Source organism: Aquarana catesbeiana, linkage group LG05 (assembly GCF_042186555.1).
Source record: "Aquarana catesbeiana isolate 2022-GZ linkage group LG05, ASM4218655v1, whole genome shotgun sequence".
Taxonomy (NCBI): Eukaryota; Metazoa; Chordata; class Amphibia; order Anura; family Ranidae; genus Aquarana; species Aquarana catesbeiana.
In genome coordinates, this window is record NC_133328.1 from 147,855,959 (window position 1) to 147,873,855 (window position 17,897).

General features: G+C 43.7%; 1 protein-coding gene across 3 annotated transcripts in view; it reads right to left on the minus strand.

Annotated features, from left to right (window-relative positions):
* NEK10 (NIMA related kinase 10) overlaps positions 1-17,897 on the minus strand; it is a 515,946-nt gene that overhangs the window by 81,407 nt on the left and 416,642 nt on the right. For all 3 annotated transcript variants that reach the window (XR_012244412.1, XR_012244413.1, XM_073630267.1), the window contains exon 32: positions 11,732-11,842. Coding sequence is in view for 1 of the 3 variants with exons in the window: in XM_073630267.1 (XP_073486368.1) it covers positions 11,732-11,842 (111 nt within the window). In the remaining 2 variants the exon portion in view is untranslated. The remainder of the gene's footprint in view (positions 1-11,731; positions 11,843-17,897) is intronic.

Sequence of the window (17,897 nt, forward strand, 5' to 3'; positions counted from 1 at the left end):
ACTCATTCAGAGCCATTTATGCAGGTCAGCTGTGAAAGGCATCAGTACAACACTGTCCTTGGATACAAGGACAATCATATCATATATGTTCACACAAAGTATGATGGTTGCAAAGAGAATTCATTTAATATTTAACTATTCAAAGACAGCCAGGTGGAAATGAAATGTAATACATACTGTGTGTCCTCACTAAAAGCAGGTGAAAATGTTTAGTATGATTATGGATTACCTTCCACTAGTCACTTGAAACCAAAAAATCAGGCACAGAAGCATGTCATACTTATTTAAAGGATTTGATCATCTTTATATATATGTGAAGTATCTCCAGATAAATATTATTTATTTATACAATATATATATATAAACTGGCTGAGAGGCGGGGATGCGGACGTGACGAGTGACGCCCGTACAGGGGGAGGTGCCTGACGGCGGCGCTGATGTGAGGGCGGAAGACGGTCGCTCCGAACGGGAGTGAGACGCTGGGCAGAGAGAGTGCCTGCAGCGTTCCCAGGAGGTTCTCTGGCTGGGACATATGACCTCCCGTGGGGCCGCCTTTCCACCCGTTCCCCGCAGCCACTACAGCAGCACAAGTTATAGCTGTATCCTTCGTTCAATGACCGGCTGAGGGAGGATCTCCTATAAGGATCGGACGCACTGGAGTCCAGGGAGTCAGAAAGGAGAGGATTCAGTGCGTCCAACAGTTTTGGAGCCGGCGTCACTATAAAGAGTGCAGTCACCTTGTAAGTGCCTGATGTCCTGCTGCCTGCCCTGCTCCACTATTCATCTCCTTCTCCCTCCACCTGTCCCCTCCACCTGTACCAAGATCCCTGGTGCATATACGTCACAGAGTTTGCTGAGCCATAGAAATGGAGCAGTCCGGTGTGTGAGGGACACGAATCAGAAGGCAAAAGGTAGGAAAACTTTTTTTCCACAATTAATGCTAAATGCTGATGAACTATAAGACAAAGTGTTCATTATCCTTACAAAGCTCCGGAGAGCTGAGGCATGTGATCTTTTGAGATCTGGACTGTTGGAGATCCGTTGTTAATTGAATATCTGATAACTGAACAACTGCTTATTGAATTATTGAGCTACTGAACAACTGCTGATTAAGTGTTATTGGTCGATTAATGCTTTGAGTCTGATTGGAGCCTGGTTTTCTCACATACTTCTTCCCCCTGCCGCTCAAAAGGGGGGGCATAAGAGTTAAAAGGAAAAAGAAAAGAAAAGGAGGAACGTTACTCTGTGAAGGGGGTAGCCCTGAAGTAATTTACGAAAGTCCCTACGGTTATAAGGGGTATGAGAAAAGGGAGGGGAGGAGGATAGAGTGGGAAGGCAGGGCCCTCTTTCTGTCTTCAGCTACCCGTCACTACAGTTGTAAAGACGCACCGGTGGGAGGGTGCGGGTAAACTGCGTAGCAACGGGATTGGATAGGGTAAAAGGCCGGGGAATCGCAAAAGTATACAGGAAAAATTAAGCTGTCTGCGCAATAAAGCGGGCAGCAAATCGAAGTATGAGAGGACGGTCCCTAAGAACAACTGAGCCTAAAAACCCAAGGGAGAGCCTCAACTCTAGCTCCATACAAAAATATCTCAAAGAGGCCTGTCAAAAGAGCCCCGGAATGGACACGAAACAATCAGGAACAAAAGATAGGAAGAAAGATCAGCAGAAACAGAAGGTGGGACAGGGGGACAGGACTAAAGAGGAATCTGAACTAGAAGGAGCTGTTGCCAGTGGCATCTTGGAAGATCAAAGAAATATGGAGCCCGGTCTGAACAAATCAGAAATGCTGGAAATGTTCGCTAAACTTGAAAATGTTATAAAAACCGAAATTATGAACGTACGCATAGACATGGGCCATCTATTGCACAGAGTGGAGGAGGTGGAGGAGGCAACGGGCAATCAAGCAAAGGAGATCATGGCCCTTAAAGAACAGGTCAGGAAAATACAGGATGAAAATCGCATGATGATATATAGAATGGAAGAGCAAGAGAATCAGAGCAGGCGACAAAACCTGCGTATTAGAGCAATCCCCGAGCAATTGAATGAGGATTTGGGGGAGAAGATGAGAAAAATTTTCAATCCTATCCTGGGCAGAAAGGAGGAGGAGGTACTAAGGATCGATCGGGTGCACAGGGTGAGGAAACCCCCCAATATTAAGCAAGACACCCCGAGAGACGTAATTGTGAAGTTCCATGCATTTGGGGACAAAGATAAAATCTGGAAGAATCTCAAGGGGGCCCCCCAATCTGTTTTGAGAGCAATAACATACAGATATTTGCGGACTTATCGGCTGGAACCTTGGCTCGTAGAAGACAGATGAGACCACTATTAGAACAACTTCGGAAGGCCAATTTGAAGTACAGCTGGGGGTTCCCAACATCCCTGATAGTTGTCAAGGAAGGGAGATCTTTTAAGATGAGATTCCTGGATGAGATGCAGGACTTCTGCGACAGCCTGGGGATTCCGACACCTGAAGACTCAAGAAGGGATTGATAAGGATTTAAAGTCCTGTGACATGAAGGGGACTGGGAACTTGGGGTCATCTGGGGGGGGGTAGGGGGACAAAATGTGCTGTTCTTCTTTGTGTTTTTTTTTTTTTTTTGTCTCTCCCAACCAGGTGACCCGGGGAGTGTATATGATGCAGTGTGTTCCTCTTGCTTGGGTGTTTCCGGTGTTTTCTCTTTACCCGATTACAAGCTGCTGGGGGGGTGGTGGGCACGGGGGGGGGCGGCCTTCAACCGGGGTGTAGGCGTACCGCCTTCCTTACCATACTCCACCGCACGGTGGGTGGAGGGGGTATCAGGCGCCGTCGTTGGAGCATCACCCCTAAGCATGAAGCGCGCAGTATGGATCTGGAGTATCTCCTACGTGCGGGCTTGGGGCTGGGTTACAGCCGGGTGGGGGGAGGGGGGGGATGGGGGGGTGGTGGGTGAGGGTGGGGGGAGGGAGGGGGAGGGAGGGGGGAGGGAGGGGGAGGGAGGGGGGATGAGATCCTGCAGAACGAGTTTAGGGGAGCACTTGGAAGGTGCAAAGGGAGAAAGTCAGGGTAATGTATGACCTCAAGTTTATATCCTATAATGTAAAAGGTCTAAACTCGCCCACTAAAAGACACAAAATATTGAAGGAACTCCAACAGTATGGAGCCGATATAGTTTTCCTTCAGGAGACTCACTTTGTTCTAGATACTAGGATTAGACTCTTCTCTACAGACCTGCCGTGTTGGTATTACAGTGATTCCCCTACCAGGAGGTCGAAGGGTGTTGCAATAGGGTTTTCGAGGGCTTCCAACTTCACCCTGGTAGACAGAATGACGGACCCGGACGGCCGGTTTATTTTTTTGAAGGGTAAAATTGGGAATAAAGTGATGACTTTAGCGAACATTTATTGTCCCAATAAAAACCCAACGGTATTTCTGGGACAGGTGCTCACGAGGCTGACGAGGTTTAGGGAGGGGGAGGTGGTGCTGGCGGGGGACCTCAACTTCTGTCTCGACCCCAGTCTCGATAGTACATCCCGGGCCCAGGGGATTAGGAAGGCTCCAAGGAGTGCAATTGGAAAAAGGCTATTTGGCTGCCGATTGATGGACGCATGGAGGCTGCAACATGCTAAGGAAAGAGATTACACCTTCTTCTCCCCTGTGCACGGGACGTATTCGAGACTGGACTACATTCTCGTGGACCACAGTCTACTGGAATGGGTGGAGGAGACTAGAATAGGAATTATGTCCTTATCGGATCATTCGCCGGTCACGATGAGGTTGAGGCTCCCAAATAGGGAGGAGTTGCCCTTCTCGTGGAAGCTGAATGAGTCCTTGTTTGGGGAACCAGAAATATTGGAAAAGGTACAAGAGGAGGTGGAGTTTTTCTTTAAAACTAATGATACGGGAGAGTTTTCCCCCTCGGTCGTATGGGAAGCGCACAAGGCATACATTAGAGGGGTCCTCATCTCCATAGGAGCTGGGATAAAGAAAAAGAGAAAGAAAGAAAGGGAGAGGATGATAGAGGAAGTTCATCTATTAGAACAGACACATAAGAAGTCCAAGGGTCAGAGCCAGGAAGTCTTCCGTCAACTAGCAGTCAAAAGGGAAGAGCTGAGGGACGTCTTGGAACAGGAATCCAAGCGAGCTCTCAATAGGATAACAAAGGATAATTATTTATGGGCAAATAAGACTAGCAAGCACATGGCCAACCTAGTGAGGAAAAAAAGAGACAGAAATTTCATTGAAAAAGTACAAAACAACAAAGGGGAAATAATATCGACTAGCAAAGGCATATCGAATGAGTTTAAAAAGTTTTTTGAGACACTATATTCTATCGGACAAGATCGAGTCGGTAACCCAACACAGAGGAGCAGGGCCGAGGAATTTTTGAAGGGGGCAGGAGTTGCGGAGCTTATGGAGGAAGAGAGATCAATCCTTGATAGACCGATAGGTGAAGAGGAAATCTTGGCAGCACTGAAAACTTCCCCAAAGGGCAAGAGTCCAGGGCCAGATGGCTTTACTACTCTGTATCTTGATAAATTGAAACATATTCTGGTCCCTAGACTCTGCCATTTTTGGAACAAACTGGATGACAATTGTGAAATGGGTCGAGAGGCCCTCTCAGCCTCGATCACCTTGCTATTAAAAGAAGGGAAAAATGCCTAGCTCTGCTCTAGTTATAGACCCATTTCGCTGCTAAATGCAGACGTAAAACTTTACGCGAAAGTGTTGGCTAACAGACTGAAGGATAAAATGTCATCTCTTGTGCATGCTGACCAGGCCGGTTTTGTGCCCGGGCGACAGAGCAGGGATAATGGGGTACGAGCAGCGCTCCTGTTGGAAGCCAGTAAACGTGATGGACCCCCAGCTCTATTCCTGTCAGTGGACGCGGAAAAAGCGTTTGACAGGGTAGACTGGGGGTTCATGATAAAAACATTGGAAGTAATGGGGGTGGGACCGAGGTATATTTCCTGGGTCAAGACCCTATATAACAATCCTACGGCTTCGGTCAGGGTGAATGGGGTTTTCTCAAAACCCTTTCGCATGACAAATGGGACTAGGCAGGGGTGTCCGTTGTCCCCCTTGTTGTTTGAACTTTCATTGGAGCCTCTGTTAGCCACTATTCGTAATAATACAGACTGTAGTGGGGTGAAGATAGGATCAGATGAGCACAAACTGGCAGCTTTTGCCGACGATGTAATGTTTTTTATTACAAATCCCAGAACCTCCCTCCCGAACTTGCTACAGATCCTAAGAAGGTATGGGGAAAATTCTAACTTTAAAATAAACTTAAGGAAGTCGGAAATCCTGAACATTAGTGTGGGCAAACAAGAGGAAGCTCACCTTGCGCAGGTGTTCCCTTTTCCTTGGAAAAAAGAAATTAAGTACTTAGGGATAAAATTATCCAATTCTTTTAAAAAAAACTGTACCTAAAGAATTACATTCCACTTCTGGACGAGATTAGGAAGGAAGCTAGAAGATTGGCAGCGAGGCCCCTGTCGTGGTTTGGACGCGTGAACGCGGCTAAAATGATATTGGCCCCAAAAATATTGTTCAAATTTCAGATGTTGCCAATCCCTCTCCCTCAGTACTATCTTAGAGCGTTAAGAAGTCTGATTTCAAGATTTGTCTGGGGTGGCAAAAAACCATGTATAGCATATGCAGTTCTGAGCAGGGGGAAAAAAAAAGGGGGAGTAGCCCTACCCGATTTTAATAAGTATTATTTAGCAGTTATAATGTCACGTGTGATTGAGTGGTCAAAAAAGGATTCAGAAAAAAGATGGGTCAACATAGAACACTATTTGAGCAACACAGATTGAGGACGGAGCATCTGGAATCCTCCAAAGTATAGAGCCCTGGGCACAAACACAGCAGAATTGACACGGAACACGCTCAAACATTGGGATTTACTACACGTCCAGAATAAATGGACACATAATTCACCTTTAATTTATATGAAAGATAATTTGTTTTTTGAGCCAGGGATGAGGGAGGTGGGAGGGAATTGGTTGAAAGAAGATGGCACTCAATTAAAAAATTTTTTGAATAAAGGGAAATTACGCACATTTTTAGAGTTAAGGGCAGAACCAGGACGATGGGTGATGGATGGGTGGAGGTACCTCCAGCTTACGCATTTCGTTGAAAAATTACCGAAACCACTCAGAAGCGAGGAAGACTACAGACCATTTGAGTGGCTCTGCGCGAGGGAGCATGCGGGTGGAACTATAGCACAAATTTATAGGATCCTGGGCGAGTTGTCGGAGCTGGAGGCACCCCCTTACATCCAAAAGTGGGAGCGGGAATTAGGGTCACAATGCAGTAAACCCAGGGTGGATAAGATATTGAACTTAGTACACCTTGCAGCACGCGACACGAGGAGAATTGAAACTCACTTTAAGTGTTTGGCAAGATGGTATGCCACCCCAGACAAGTTAAACAGAATCGATAGTACTAAATCGGAGTCATGCTGGAGGGGGTGTAGAAGTGTGGGAACAATGGCCCACATATGGTGGGAGTGTCCCCAAATAAAAATCTATTGGGAAAAAATCATAACATTGATTAAGGAAATTACAGGGGAAGCCAACGCGGAAGATCCGTGGGAGTGTTTGTTCCACGGTACGGCAAAGTCGTTGAAGGGGTACCGTTCCTCATTAGTTCCTATATTGCTGGATGCAGCCAAAAAGCAGATAGCAATGAAATGGCGGGACCCGGCTAGCCCAAATATCCGTGATTGGCTCTTCTGTATCAACGAGGTGTACAATGTGGAAAGTATTGACAGTGAAGGAGGGGTCCCGGAGGAGGGAGAGGTTCGGGGGGGCAAATGGGTAGGATGGCAAAATTACAAAAAGACCTGGAGTTACTTGGAGGAGGTCACAAAAGTAGCATAAAGGGTGTAGAGATAGACAATAATGTGGGGATCTGAGGTGTAAGAAGTCCCCTTCACAACTTATTTGCAGGATTGGGGGTGGGGGGGTGGGGGGGATTGGGGGGAGGGGGGGTGGGGCGATTGATAGTAATATGTTTTATTTTGTCTATGAATTATGCAAGTTCGTATCTTTTGTATTGGTTTTGGATTTGTATGAATAAAATATTAAATAAAGTATTATATATATAAACTTCCATGCATATACTCAGTGTATTATTGCGTTTTAATTAGTCATTTTTTTTCTAGATAAACTGCTAGACAGGGTCAATTTGGTTGTTTTGCAGGCTGGCTGGTGTGTTGGGAAAATCTTTTGTTTGCGATGTGCATTGCCCTTCCACGTGCACCTTGCTGCAAAGGCTAGTTATAGGTTGGGGGGTTTGCCATTTTTTTGTACAGTTGGCCGAAATTGGTGCAGGGATGCACTGGATGCCTTTGCTGCCATTGTGCTATTGCTGGGCATCATGTGCATCCCTGTGCCTTTAAGGAGGGTTGGGCTCCCTCCAGGCACACCTGCTCTTAACCTATCCATTGATATAAGTGCTCCTACTATGGAGGCTCTGTAAATGTTAGAGTTAGGACCGCAGTATATACAGAGGTCTCTTGATGTGGGCACTGCAGCTTATGCATGTATTTGCAGATGTGTGCAAACCAAACCCTCTGTTTGTAGTGCAAACTGTTAGACAGGGTCAATTTGGTTGTTTTGCAGGCTGGCTGGTAAGTGTCCTGGGAAATCTTTTTCATTTTTTCTAGATAGTTTGAAATTATATATGTACATCAAAATGGTATTAAACTTCAAAACAAAACAAAAATTATATATTGCAGTGTGGCTACACTAGTGTAATTTTTTTAAGCATGTTTTCCTTAATTTTCACAAGTTATTTTCAACTTCCTTTACCATACCAAGTTGTTTAACAAAATAGTTAACCATTTAACTATAACAGGGGTGCTTACAATGGTCAGCTTTTATTCATTTATGTAAAGCCTTAATCCCAGAAGAAAAAAAAAAGAAACTCTTGTTGTAAGTTCTTAAAAAGTGTTAGCAGGAGTGCTGCTTTAGTGAAGTCCAGCCAGATCAGCTAGTGCATCTAACTCTAGCGTCTGAAAATGCTGCTGACCAGAAGGAAAGGAAACAGCCCAGCAGCCTAATTTAGTGTGGGGGAATAACTTGGAGGGGCATTTGCCCACTCTTGCCCCCCCTGTATCAACACCACGGGGTGGAACAAAAGGACCCCATTCTGTGGAAAGAGGTGGTAGCTATACAGTAGTAGTAAGTAGTAAGTATAGGCTGTTTTTTATGGGGTTGAAACCCTTTCCCACAGTAACTTCCTTAACAAATTTATCAAGGGATTCACCAAACAGGCATTCATCATCCAAAAGGTATGAGTAAAAGATGTCTTCTGTGCACAGGTTCAGCAGACCAAGCCTTTAATCACACAATCCTGTGCATGTGCACACAAGGCAGCATCATCCTAGAGACCAGACAAAGTACATTGTCCAGAGCATCAACACAAAATAGCAGCGCTGAGGGCATGGGCTGCACTTTTTCCAGCAAAATAGGGTCTTCAAACAAAGGATTGTGTTCTCTTTCATTTGTCCTGTCCAGTTAGCAACAGACTGACAAATTGACAAAAGCGCAATGGCCAGTTGTAAGGCAGGACCTGCAAGAGCAAAGATTGCCTTCAATTGGGTTTCTAAGAGCCTATTGACAGAATCCTTAAAGGGGGGAAATATCCCCAAGAAGAACAGTAAGGTGCTTGCTGAGAACATAAATATCAGGATTCCATACCAGTACAGACATTTTTTTTCATAAAATTCAAAGGATATGAGCTCAGCAAAGAGTTTTGGAGGAAGAAAATACCGTCTAAGGATTTGACCAATTCTCATACACAGTTACTTTGCATGTGCAAGGGAAAGGTTTTTCTAGACTTCACCAGCCTTTTTGTTCCCCTAGGAACTTGTTTTGGCTGAGGAGATTTCAGTGCTGAAAGGCAAAGGCTATTACGCACTGCATAAATAATTGAGCTCACAGAAAGCATATGGCATAAAGCCTTAGCTTGTGTCTCATAACATATGCAGAAGGTGACATTTTCTCTACAGGATTCTCTCCTGCATATACCTCGCTTTCCTCATAATCTTCCTCGAAGAGGTTAGGTTGTTCAAGGTTATACTTCTGAATAGATTCTGGTGGTGAAGAGGCATCAGAGCTCTTTCGGACCTTGGAGGTTTCTAGAAGGGTAGAGAGTTTCCCAAAGAAATCAGACATAGCTGCAGTGTAATCTGCCTTAGTCAGATAGGCCATCTGTTGCAAGCCTGAAAGGGAGCTAGAATTAGAGAATGGGAGCTGTGTCAATATACTGTATTGACCTTGCTCTGATGCAGAAGAACAACTATCACCCTGAGCCTTTTGCAGGTTTTCCTGCAAAGTGTTGTTAAACTCTTTTCTCTCAGCTCCTCTGTGCCTCATCTTTGCCATTGTGAAGTGTGGGGATCCCCTGTGGGGTACTCACAAAATGGATATAGACTGAGAAGGTATTCGTGTGTCCAGGAAGGGAGCCGCAATAACCCAGGTGCTGACTGATGTCCTGTTATTGTGTCGCTGGAAAAAGCAGGCAGGCAGGAGATATAGTTGACATTTTGACTTTCAAAATCAGTATCAGCACTGTTTGTTCTAATTAGGCTTTACATTGGGGGAGTGAGTTTAATTACTTTAGCTCCAAAAGATTTTACCCGGCCATTTTTTGCTATTCAGCACTGCGCTACTTTAACTGGTAATTGCATGGTCATGAAACACTGTATACTTTCTGCTATAAAACAAATCCAATAAAAAATGAAAAAAAAATCTAATTTCTTCATACATTTTGGCCAAAATGTATTCTGTAAAAGTGCAAATCTATTGCGCTTGAGCTATGTAAGTAACAAATAGTAGCTAGTACAATATTGCTGGGTACAATAAAAGTAATGATAAAAGAGGTGCAGCGCTTAATTAAATGAAGTCCAAATAAATCAACTAAAAGTTCGTGACGAGTCAAAGTGATGATCTTGTAGTAAATACTGGTATGCTGGGTAGAAAAGCCATAACCAACACCCAATCATACTGACTCTTACCCTAAACCCAAGGAGTATGCACAGTGGGTAATCCAATAATAAAGCCAGTGATCCTCAGCAGCAAATGGATCCACTCCACTCCACCAGGGGTATGCTGATCACAATGCATAGATATGGATGTCAGTATTCAAACTCCACCAAACTCCATATGCCTGGCTTTCATTAAGAGCATGTGAGGTCAATCTTTTTACCTAATAAAATTGTATTTACTGGATGTCTGCGCAATGAGTATCCTTCTCTTCATCTCTGAGAGTACCATTGTTGTGGTGAGGACCCTCTATTGGCTTTCCTGGCGGTCGTTGGTGGAGTTTGAATACTGACATCCATATCTGTGCATATCAGCATACCCTTGGTGGAGTGGAGTGGATCCATTTGCTGCTGAGGATCACTGGCTTTATTATTGGGTTACCCACTGTGCATACTCCTTGGGTTTAGGGTAAGAGTCAGTATTATTGGGTGATGGTGATGGCTTTTCTACCCAGCATACCAGTATTTACTACAAGATTATCACTTTGAACTTTTAGTCGATTTATTTGAACTTCATTTAATTAAGCACTGCACCTCTTTTATCAAAATGTATTCTGCTACATGTTTTTTATAAAAAAATCCTAAGTATATATTGATTGATTTGCCTGAAAGTTATAGCGCCTACAAACTATGGTATATACTGTATACTGGAATTTTTTATTTTTTATATATTACTAATGATGGCGATCAGTGACTTATAATGCAACTGTGATAGTGGGGTAGGTAATTTGACACTAACTGACTAACTGCCACCGACATCATCAGTGACATGAATACAGTGATTAGTGATAAAACTATCACACTGTTACTGTATTGGACACTGGCTGGAAAGTGGTTAACATCTAGGGCGATCAAGGGGTTAAATGTGTGCCTAAGTATGTGTAATGTGTGTAAAGTGTGCTGCTTTTACTAACATATCTCTCAGTTTCTCATCCCACTGGCAGATCGCTCCCTCTGTACAGAGCTCTGTGTTGTTTACCAGCTCTGTGTTGTTTATCAACACAGAGCTTTGGGCTGTGATTGCACACAGCCGATCAGCAGGTCCCGGCCATAAATCATTGACCAGGACTTGCTGACAGGCTCCAGCTGTGTACAAGTACATGCGCACGACCTAAACTCGAGAGTAGGCAGCGACATACCAGTATGTCGCTTTGCCTACAGTGGCCGCTCGCCCACAGTACATTGTGGGCGGGCAGGCGCTAAGTGGTTAAAACAGCTATTGGAGCAGATTAAGAAGGTACAATGTTGTATGTTAGGGCCCAATATTTTCTTGTGGGCCGCCAATAGACCTACAGCGACCATGAAGCTGATCTGGCTAATTTTTAAAGGTGTTTTTTATTGCATGCATTGTGGTGAGCAGAAGGTCAGATGCACTTGTTTTCAGCGTGTATGCCCACGGGAGTGCCAATAAAAATGAATGAACATATACCACATGTTGTATTGCACATTGCCGCACATTACGTGTACGCGTTATAACCAGAACCTCTGATAATTCAGTACAGCCAGCCCTCCTATACCAGACCAGCAACCAATTGACAAGAAAGTGAGCTGGTCAACGCCCACCAGTGAAAATTCATACATATATACATCTTAAAATATGAGTGAGCACAGTACGTATAATTCAAAATGGCAAAACCAGTGCTTGCTGTACATAAATATATGTTTTTTAAAATACCAAAAAAAGACTTTACCTTTTGCATCTCTGCTTTCAGGTTACAAGGGTTGCTCTGGAGACTGAAAAGTGATTTCTTGTACCGTTCAACAACTCTTCTTTTTAGGTTATCATGTAGTGCTGGAGGGAGCTTTGGAAACATAGCGAGAAAGAGAAAGTGTTTTTACAACATTATGTTTTTATCAGTCTGTAATATATTTTAATTGCATCCCTAGGGATATACTATCATAAAATGTGTCCATATACTGAAATACGCCTTAACCTACTGCAAGTATAAATACCAAGCAAGAAGTAATTGTGCATTAAGCCGCATTTGAGTTGAGCTTGAGATTCAGAGCAACCTGTTTACAGAAAGATTGCCGTGCCCTTTTATATATAACACTTTTATATATAACACTGAGTTCCATCTTAAGCTAGTTACCAACATTAGATTACGATACAGAAGGGTGAGGAGGTGATTTTGAGAAGCATTTAATGCTTAAAGAAGCATGTTTTGTTTCTAGAAGGGTCATGTAACACCATAAAAATGTTATGCCGCGTACACACGAGCGGACTTTACGGCGGACTTTGCCCGGCGGACTGGATTTCGTCGGACAATTCGATGTGTGTGGGCTCCAGCGGACTTTGTTTTCTCAAAAGTTGGACGGACTTAGATTTTAAACTTGTTTAAAATTTATCCGTTGAAATCGAGTCCGGTCGAAAAGTCCGCTCGTCTGTATGCTAGTTCGACGGACAAAAAGGCACGCTAGGGCAGCTATTGGCTACTGGCTATGAACTTCCTTGTTTTAGTCCGGTCGTACGTCATCACGTACGAATTCGACGGACTTTGGTGGATTGTGTGTAGGCAAGTCCGTTCATTCACAAAGTCCGTCGGAAAGTACGTCGAAAAATCCGCCGGGCAAAGTCCGCCGTAAAGTCCGACCGTGTGTACGCGGCATTAGGCAACCTAAAAAGCTTTACATAGTTACATAGTTAGTCAGGTTGAAAAAAGACACAAGTCCATCCAGTCCAACCATAAAAAAAAACAAAACAAAACGTACAATCCAATATACCCAATACTATACCCACAGTTGATCCAGAGGAAGGCAAAAAACCCCAGCAGAGCATGCTCCAATTTGCTACAGCAGGGGAAAAAATTCCTTCCTGATCCCAGAGAGGCAATCGGATTTTCCCTGGATCAACTTTACCTATAAATGTCAGTACCCAGTTATATTATGTACATTTAGGAAAGTATCCAGGCCTTTCTTAAAGCAATCTACTGAGCTGGCCAGAACCACCTCTGGAGGGAGTCTATTCCACATTTTCACAGCTCTTACTGTGAAGAAACCTTTCCGTATTTGGAGACGAAATCTCTTTTCCTCCAGTCGTAAAGAGTGCCCCCTTGTCCTCTGTGTTGACCGTAAAGTGAATAACTCAGCACCAAGTTCACTATATGGACCCCTTATATATTTAAACATGTTGATCATATCCCCCCTTATTCTCCTCTTCTCAAGAGTGAATAAATTCAGTTCCTCTAATCTTTCCTCATAGCTGAGCTCCCCCATGCCTCTTATCAGTTTGGTTGCCCTTCTCTGCACTTTCTCCAGTTCCCCGATATCCTTTTTGAGAACTGGTGTCCAAAACTGAACTGCATATTCCAGATGAGGTCTTACTAATGATTTGAACAGGGGCAAAATGATATCTCTCTCTCTGGTGTCCATACCTCTCTTAATACAAGAAAGAACTTTGCTCGCTTTGGAAACCGCAGCTTGGCATTGCATGCTATTATTGAGCTTATGATCTACCAAAACCCCCAGATCCTTCTCCACTACAGATTCCCCCAGTTGTACTCCCCCTAGCATGTATGATGCATGCATATTCTTAGCCCCCAAGTGCATAACTTTACATTTCTCAACATTAAACCTCATCTGCCACATAGTCGCCCAATTAGACAGTGCATTGAGGTCGGCTTGTAAATTGGAGACATCCTGTAAGGACGTTATTCCACTGCATAGCTTGGTGTCATCTGCAAAGACAGAAATGTTACTTTTGATCCCAGACCCAATATCATTTATAAAGATATTAAAGAGTAAGGGTCCCAGCACTGAACCTTGGGGTACACCACTGATAACCTTAGACCATTCAGAGTAAGAATCATTAACCACTACTCTCTGAATTCTGTCTTTTAGCCAGTTTTCTATCCATTTACAAACTGATATTTCCAAGCCTGTAGACTTTAACTTACACATGAGCCGTGTGTGCGGAACTGTATCAAACGCTTTTGCAAAATCCAAATAAACCACGTCCACAGCCACCCCTCTGTCCAAGGTTTTACTTACCTCTTCATAAAAAGAAATCAGGTTTGTCTGACAACTTCTGTCTTTCATGAACCCATGCTGTCTGTTGCTTAAAATGTTTTTTTCCAGCAAGAACTCGTCTATGTGGTCTTTTATTAAACGCTCCAGTATCTTCCCGACTATAGAAGTTAAACTAACAGGTCTATAGTTACTTGGTAAAGACTTTGATCCCTTTTTAAATATAGGCACCACGTTCGCCCTGCGCCAATCCAGTGGTACCATTCCTGTCATTAATGAGTCCCTAAAAATTAGATACAATGGCTTTGAAATTACAGAGCTCAATTCTTTTAGGATCCGTGGGTGGATGCCATCAGGTCCAGGTGCTTTATCCACCTTTATTCTGTCTAAATATTTCTGGACCATATCCCTTTTAAGCCATTGTGGATCATTGGATCATTTCTGAGGAAAAAAGTTATGGCAGAGTCTCAATATATTCAACTGACAGAATCATTTGATTCATTTAAATGTGTGCTCCTGTGAACCCCTTTTACCCCAGAATGTCAAAGCTGAGTAAATATAAACCTGATAAAAAAATTCCCATGATGTAATAGGATATACTCCTATTAAATTTGATTGAACAGAACTTGATAAAAACTATGACTTACACCAGTCAATCATCACAATATACAGTAGAGGAGGAGGAGGTGGGCACAAACAAAATTTTTGGATTCTTTAATATGAAACGTTGTGTTAACAGAGCCAAATAAGGGAACACATTGAAACTTACTCTGCACCCCCTCCCACTTTAGTCTTAGGCTTTGTTTTATACTGCAGCGCAGTAACTTTTTCATAGCGGTGCTTCTAAAATGCACTATGCGTTTTAAAAAAACGCATAGTGCATTTTAAATGTGTTGCATTACAGCCCACATGCGTGAATAGCTGGTTGTTGGGGACGCCGCTGGGTGCCGGCTCCTTGACAACTTGCTATTCATTGGTTGTTAAGGATGTCAGGGGGTGGTTGCCAGAGCCCACACCCACTGCTATCCTTAACAACCACTGAAAATGCCTCCCTCAGTGGTCAGCATGCTTAAGCTCCTCCTGTGCAGGAGCGATGCTACCACCAGAAGGGGAGGAGGCAGAGAGAAAGGGCAGGACAGTAGGGAGCATCAGCTCCAGGGGAGGATGGTGGAGAAGGCCGCCTCGGATCCACAGCTGGCTCTACTAGTGAGCACCAAGGGGGCAGGAGGCTGTGCAGGGGGAGCACTATATACATCCCTGCTGATTGTTATGGAAGCTGGCTTGTGCCTGCTCCTTAACAATCAGCATAGTGACCCCAAAAACATACCTAAAAACAAACCCTAGGTGCATTTGTGGTACATTTTTGGTGCGTTTCCCATTGACTTGAATGGAAGGTGCATCTTTGGTGTGCTTTTTGTAAAGCACATGAAAGATGCAGCACACAGTACTTTTCAAACCGCAGCACAAACGCAAAGCAGCAATGTGAAAAGTCTCAAAGGATTTAAAGGCAAATAATTTTGCATGTGCTTTTGTCCCACTGGAAAGGTGCGTTTCAGTGCAGCAAAAACGCATCAGTGTGAAAGGGCCCTTATACTCACCTGTCTCTGATCCAGCAATAAATGACAGTGCTCTTTCATTACAGTTCATTTTCCACTGGCATGATAAAGAGTTATTACAATAACTAAAACTGGAAGGTACATTGAGAAAAAGTATGTGTGCATTCTGGTAGAGCTACCACTGGACCGTACAAACTTCAAATTAAAAGTATGCAAAAAAAAAATAAGAGATGTCTCATGTAAATTTAGAAGAAAAGTATCTTGTAACCCTTCAGTTTATAGACTGGATTAAAGCATATATAAACCCAAAAACAACAATTTAATATCTTGCAGCTTACTAGTCCTTAGATGAGGTGGGTGCATTAGTTTTCTTTTTTTTCAGGCTTTCTTCCTATACTTTCATCTGGTAAGCCTGTGAACAACACACTTCCTGTCCCTGGGTGGCTACATTCACTCCTCTACTGTATCTATAAAGGAAGCTGTGGTTGACCCCAGGCCAAAAATGAAAACGAGTGCAGCCACATCTACAGACTGGTAAGCTGGAATATGTCCATTTTTTGCTCTTGGGGTTAGTTAGTTGCTTTAATACACAAGTACACAACAAACTGTGCAATAAACACAAGTTGTAGTTGTTTTACATAGAGCTGTCTCTTTTACTATGATGCCCTTGGCATTGGTCAATGAGTGCCTTATGATTAACAAAGGCCCAAATTGGGTTGTTAAACTCCCTAGTAAGGGAATGCTTACGTTGCCTTATGATTTCTTTTAAACACCTTCCCAACTGTGTATTATGCTGTCAGTTTCTTTTGGAAGCATCTACTGAAGCTGAAAGATTGGAAGGCATGACTAAATCTAAAAAAATAAAGCTTTTATTCCTCATTTTAGGATAATAAGCAGTACATTCCATTCTCTATACTCCTTTGTCCAACTGTGCATCAGTGCTAATTGTGTATAGCATGTTAGAGCTTGATAAAAACCATGACTTACACCAGTCAGTTATCGTAATATAGAGGAGGAGGTGGGCACAGACAGAACATTTTTGGATTCTTTAATCTGAAACATTGAACTAATAGAGCCAAGTAAGGGAACACATTGAAAGTGTACCTCTGCACCCCCTCCCCTCCTCTGTCTAAAGCCCCATACACACGTTCAGAAAATCATACAAAAAACACCACTTTCAAAGTAATCTGACCATTAGTAAACAGGTTTCATCCAATATTATCTTTGCTTTTCTTTTTCTTTTCTTGTACGATACTAGATCGTATGATTTTTGTTAAACCAGTTGCTGCCCGCCCATCGTCACATGACAGAGGGATGGTGCGGCTCTCGTTCTGGGTGGAGGCGCTGCGTTAGGACACGGCACAACCCTGACGCTGCTCTTTAACCATGTGAGTGGGAAGCCCGGCAGCCTTATATGCCGTTGTTTTCCCAGAGCTGTCCTTTCCCTGAGCCTCGGGTTCGACAGGTGTGTGGACCGGGCAGGGACCCCCCCACAGAGTGAGCAGAGGAGGACATCCAGAGGGCTACAGCCTGCAGCGCTTCAGGCTGAAGCCCTCTGTCTTATAAGGGAGCCCATAGCCAGCCCAGGGCCACGACAGGATGCCCGAAGCATGAAGTAACCGTGATGGAGCTGGTATCAGCGTGGGGCTTCAGACTCAGAGCAGCCGTGTCCAGGGGGTGAGTAGTGCTAGGACTATGAGGAGGGGGGAGTAGGTGGTTTGTTTGCCACCTCCCCAAAAAAATGCAGCACCAGCTGCCACTGCTCCCTGGTAAGAGAATGTTGTCTTATGATTTCTGATAAACGCCTTCCCAAATGTGTATCAGGCTGTCAGTTTCTTGTGGAAGCATCTACTGAAGCTGAAAGAATGGAAGGCATGACTAAATCTAAAAAAAATAAGGCTTGTACTTCTCATTTTACGATAGTGTGCAGTCACATTTATTCCTTCCTCTATACTCCTGTGTCCAACTGTGCATCAGTGCTAATTGTGTATAGCAAGTTATAACTTACATTTACAACAGGGCACACCCAAGAACTTCAGTGGGGTTCTTTTGCCACTAAAGTCACCAAGTAAAATAAGAAGCCAACTGAACCCACTGACACAACCAGCTAATTATAAAATATCCATTTTCAGCAGACATGTGCTTTAAATAACACATGCATATATTAAACAAAAACACAATTTCAAGACTTAGTACCGGTTCACATATATGCGGAACCCGCACTGGAATCGCGCTGGTTCCCGCATCGTATGTCACCTGCCGGCTGTTCACACTGACATCTGCGACCCGCACGGATATCAGTGCAAAGTTAATGACACCCCCAGATCAGTTCGCA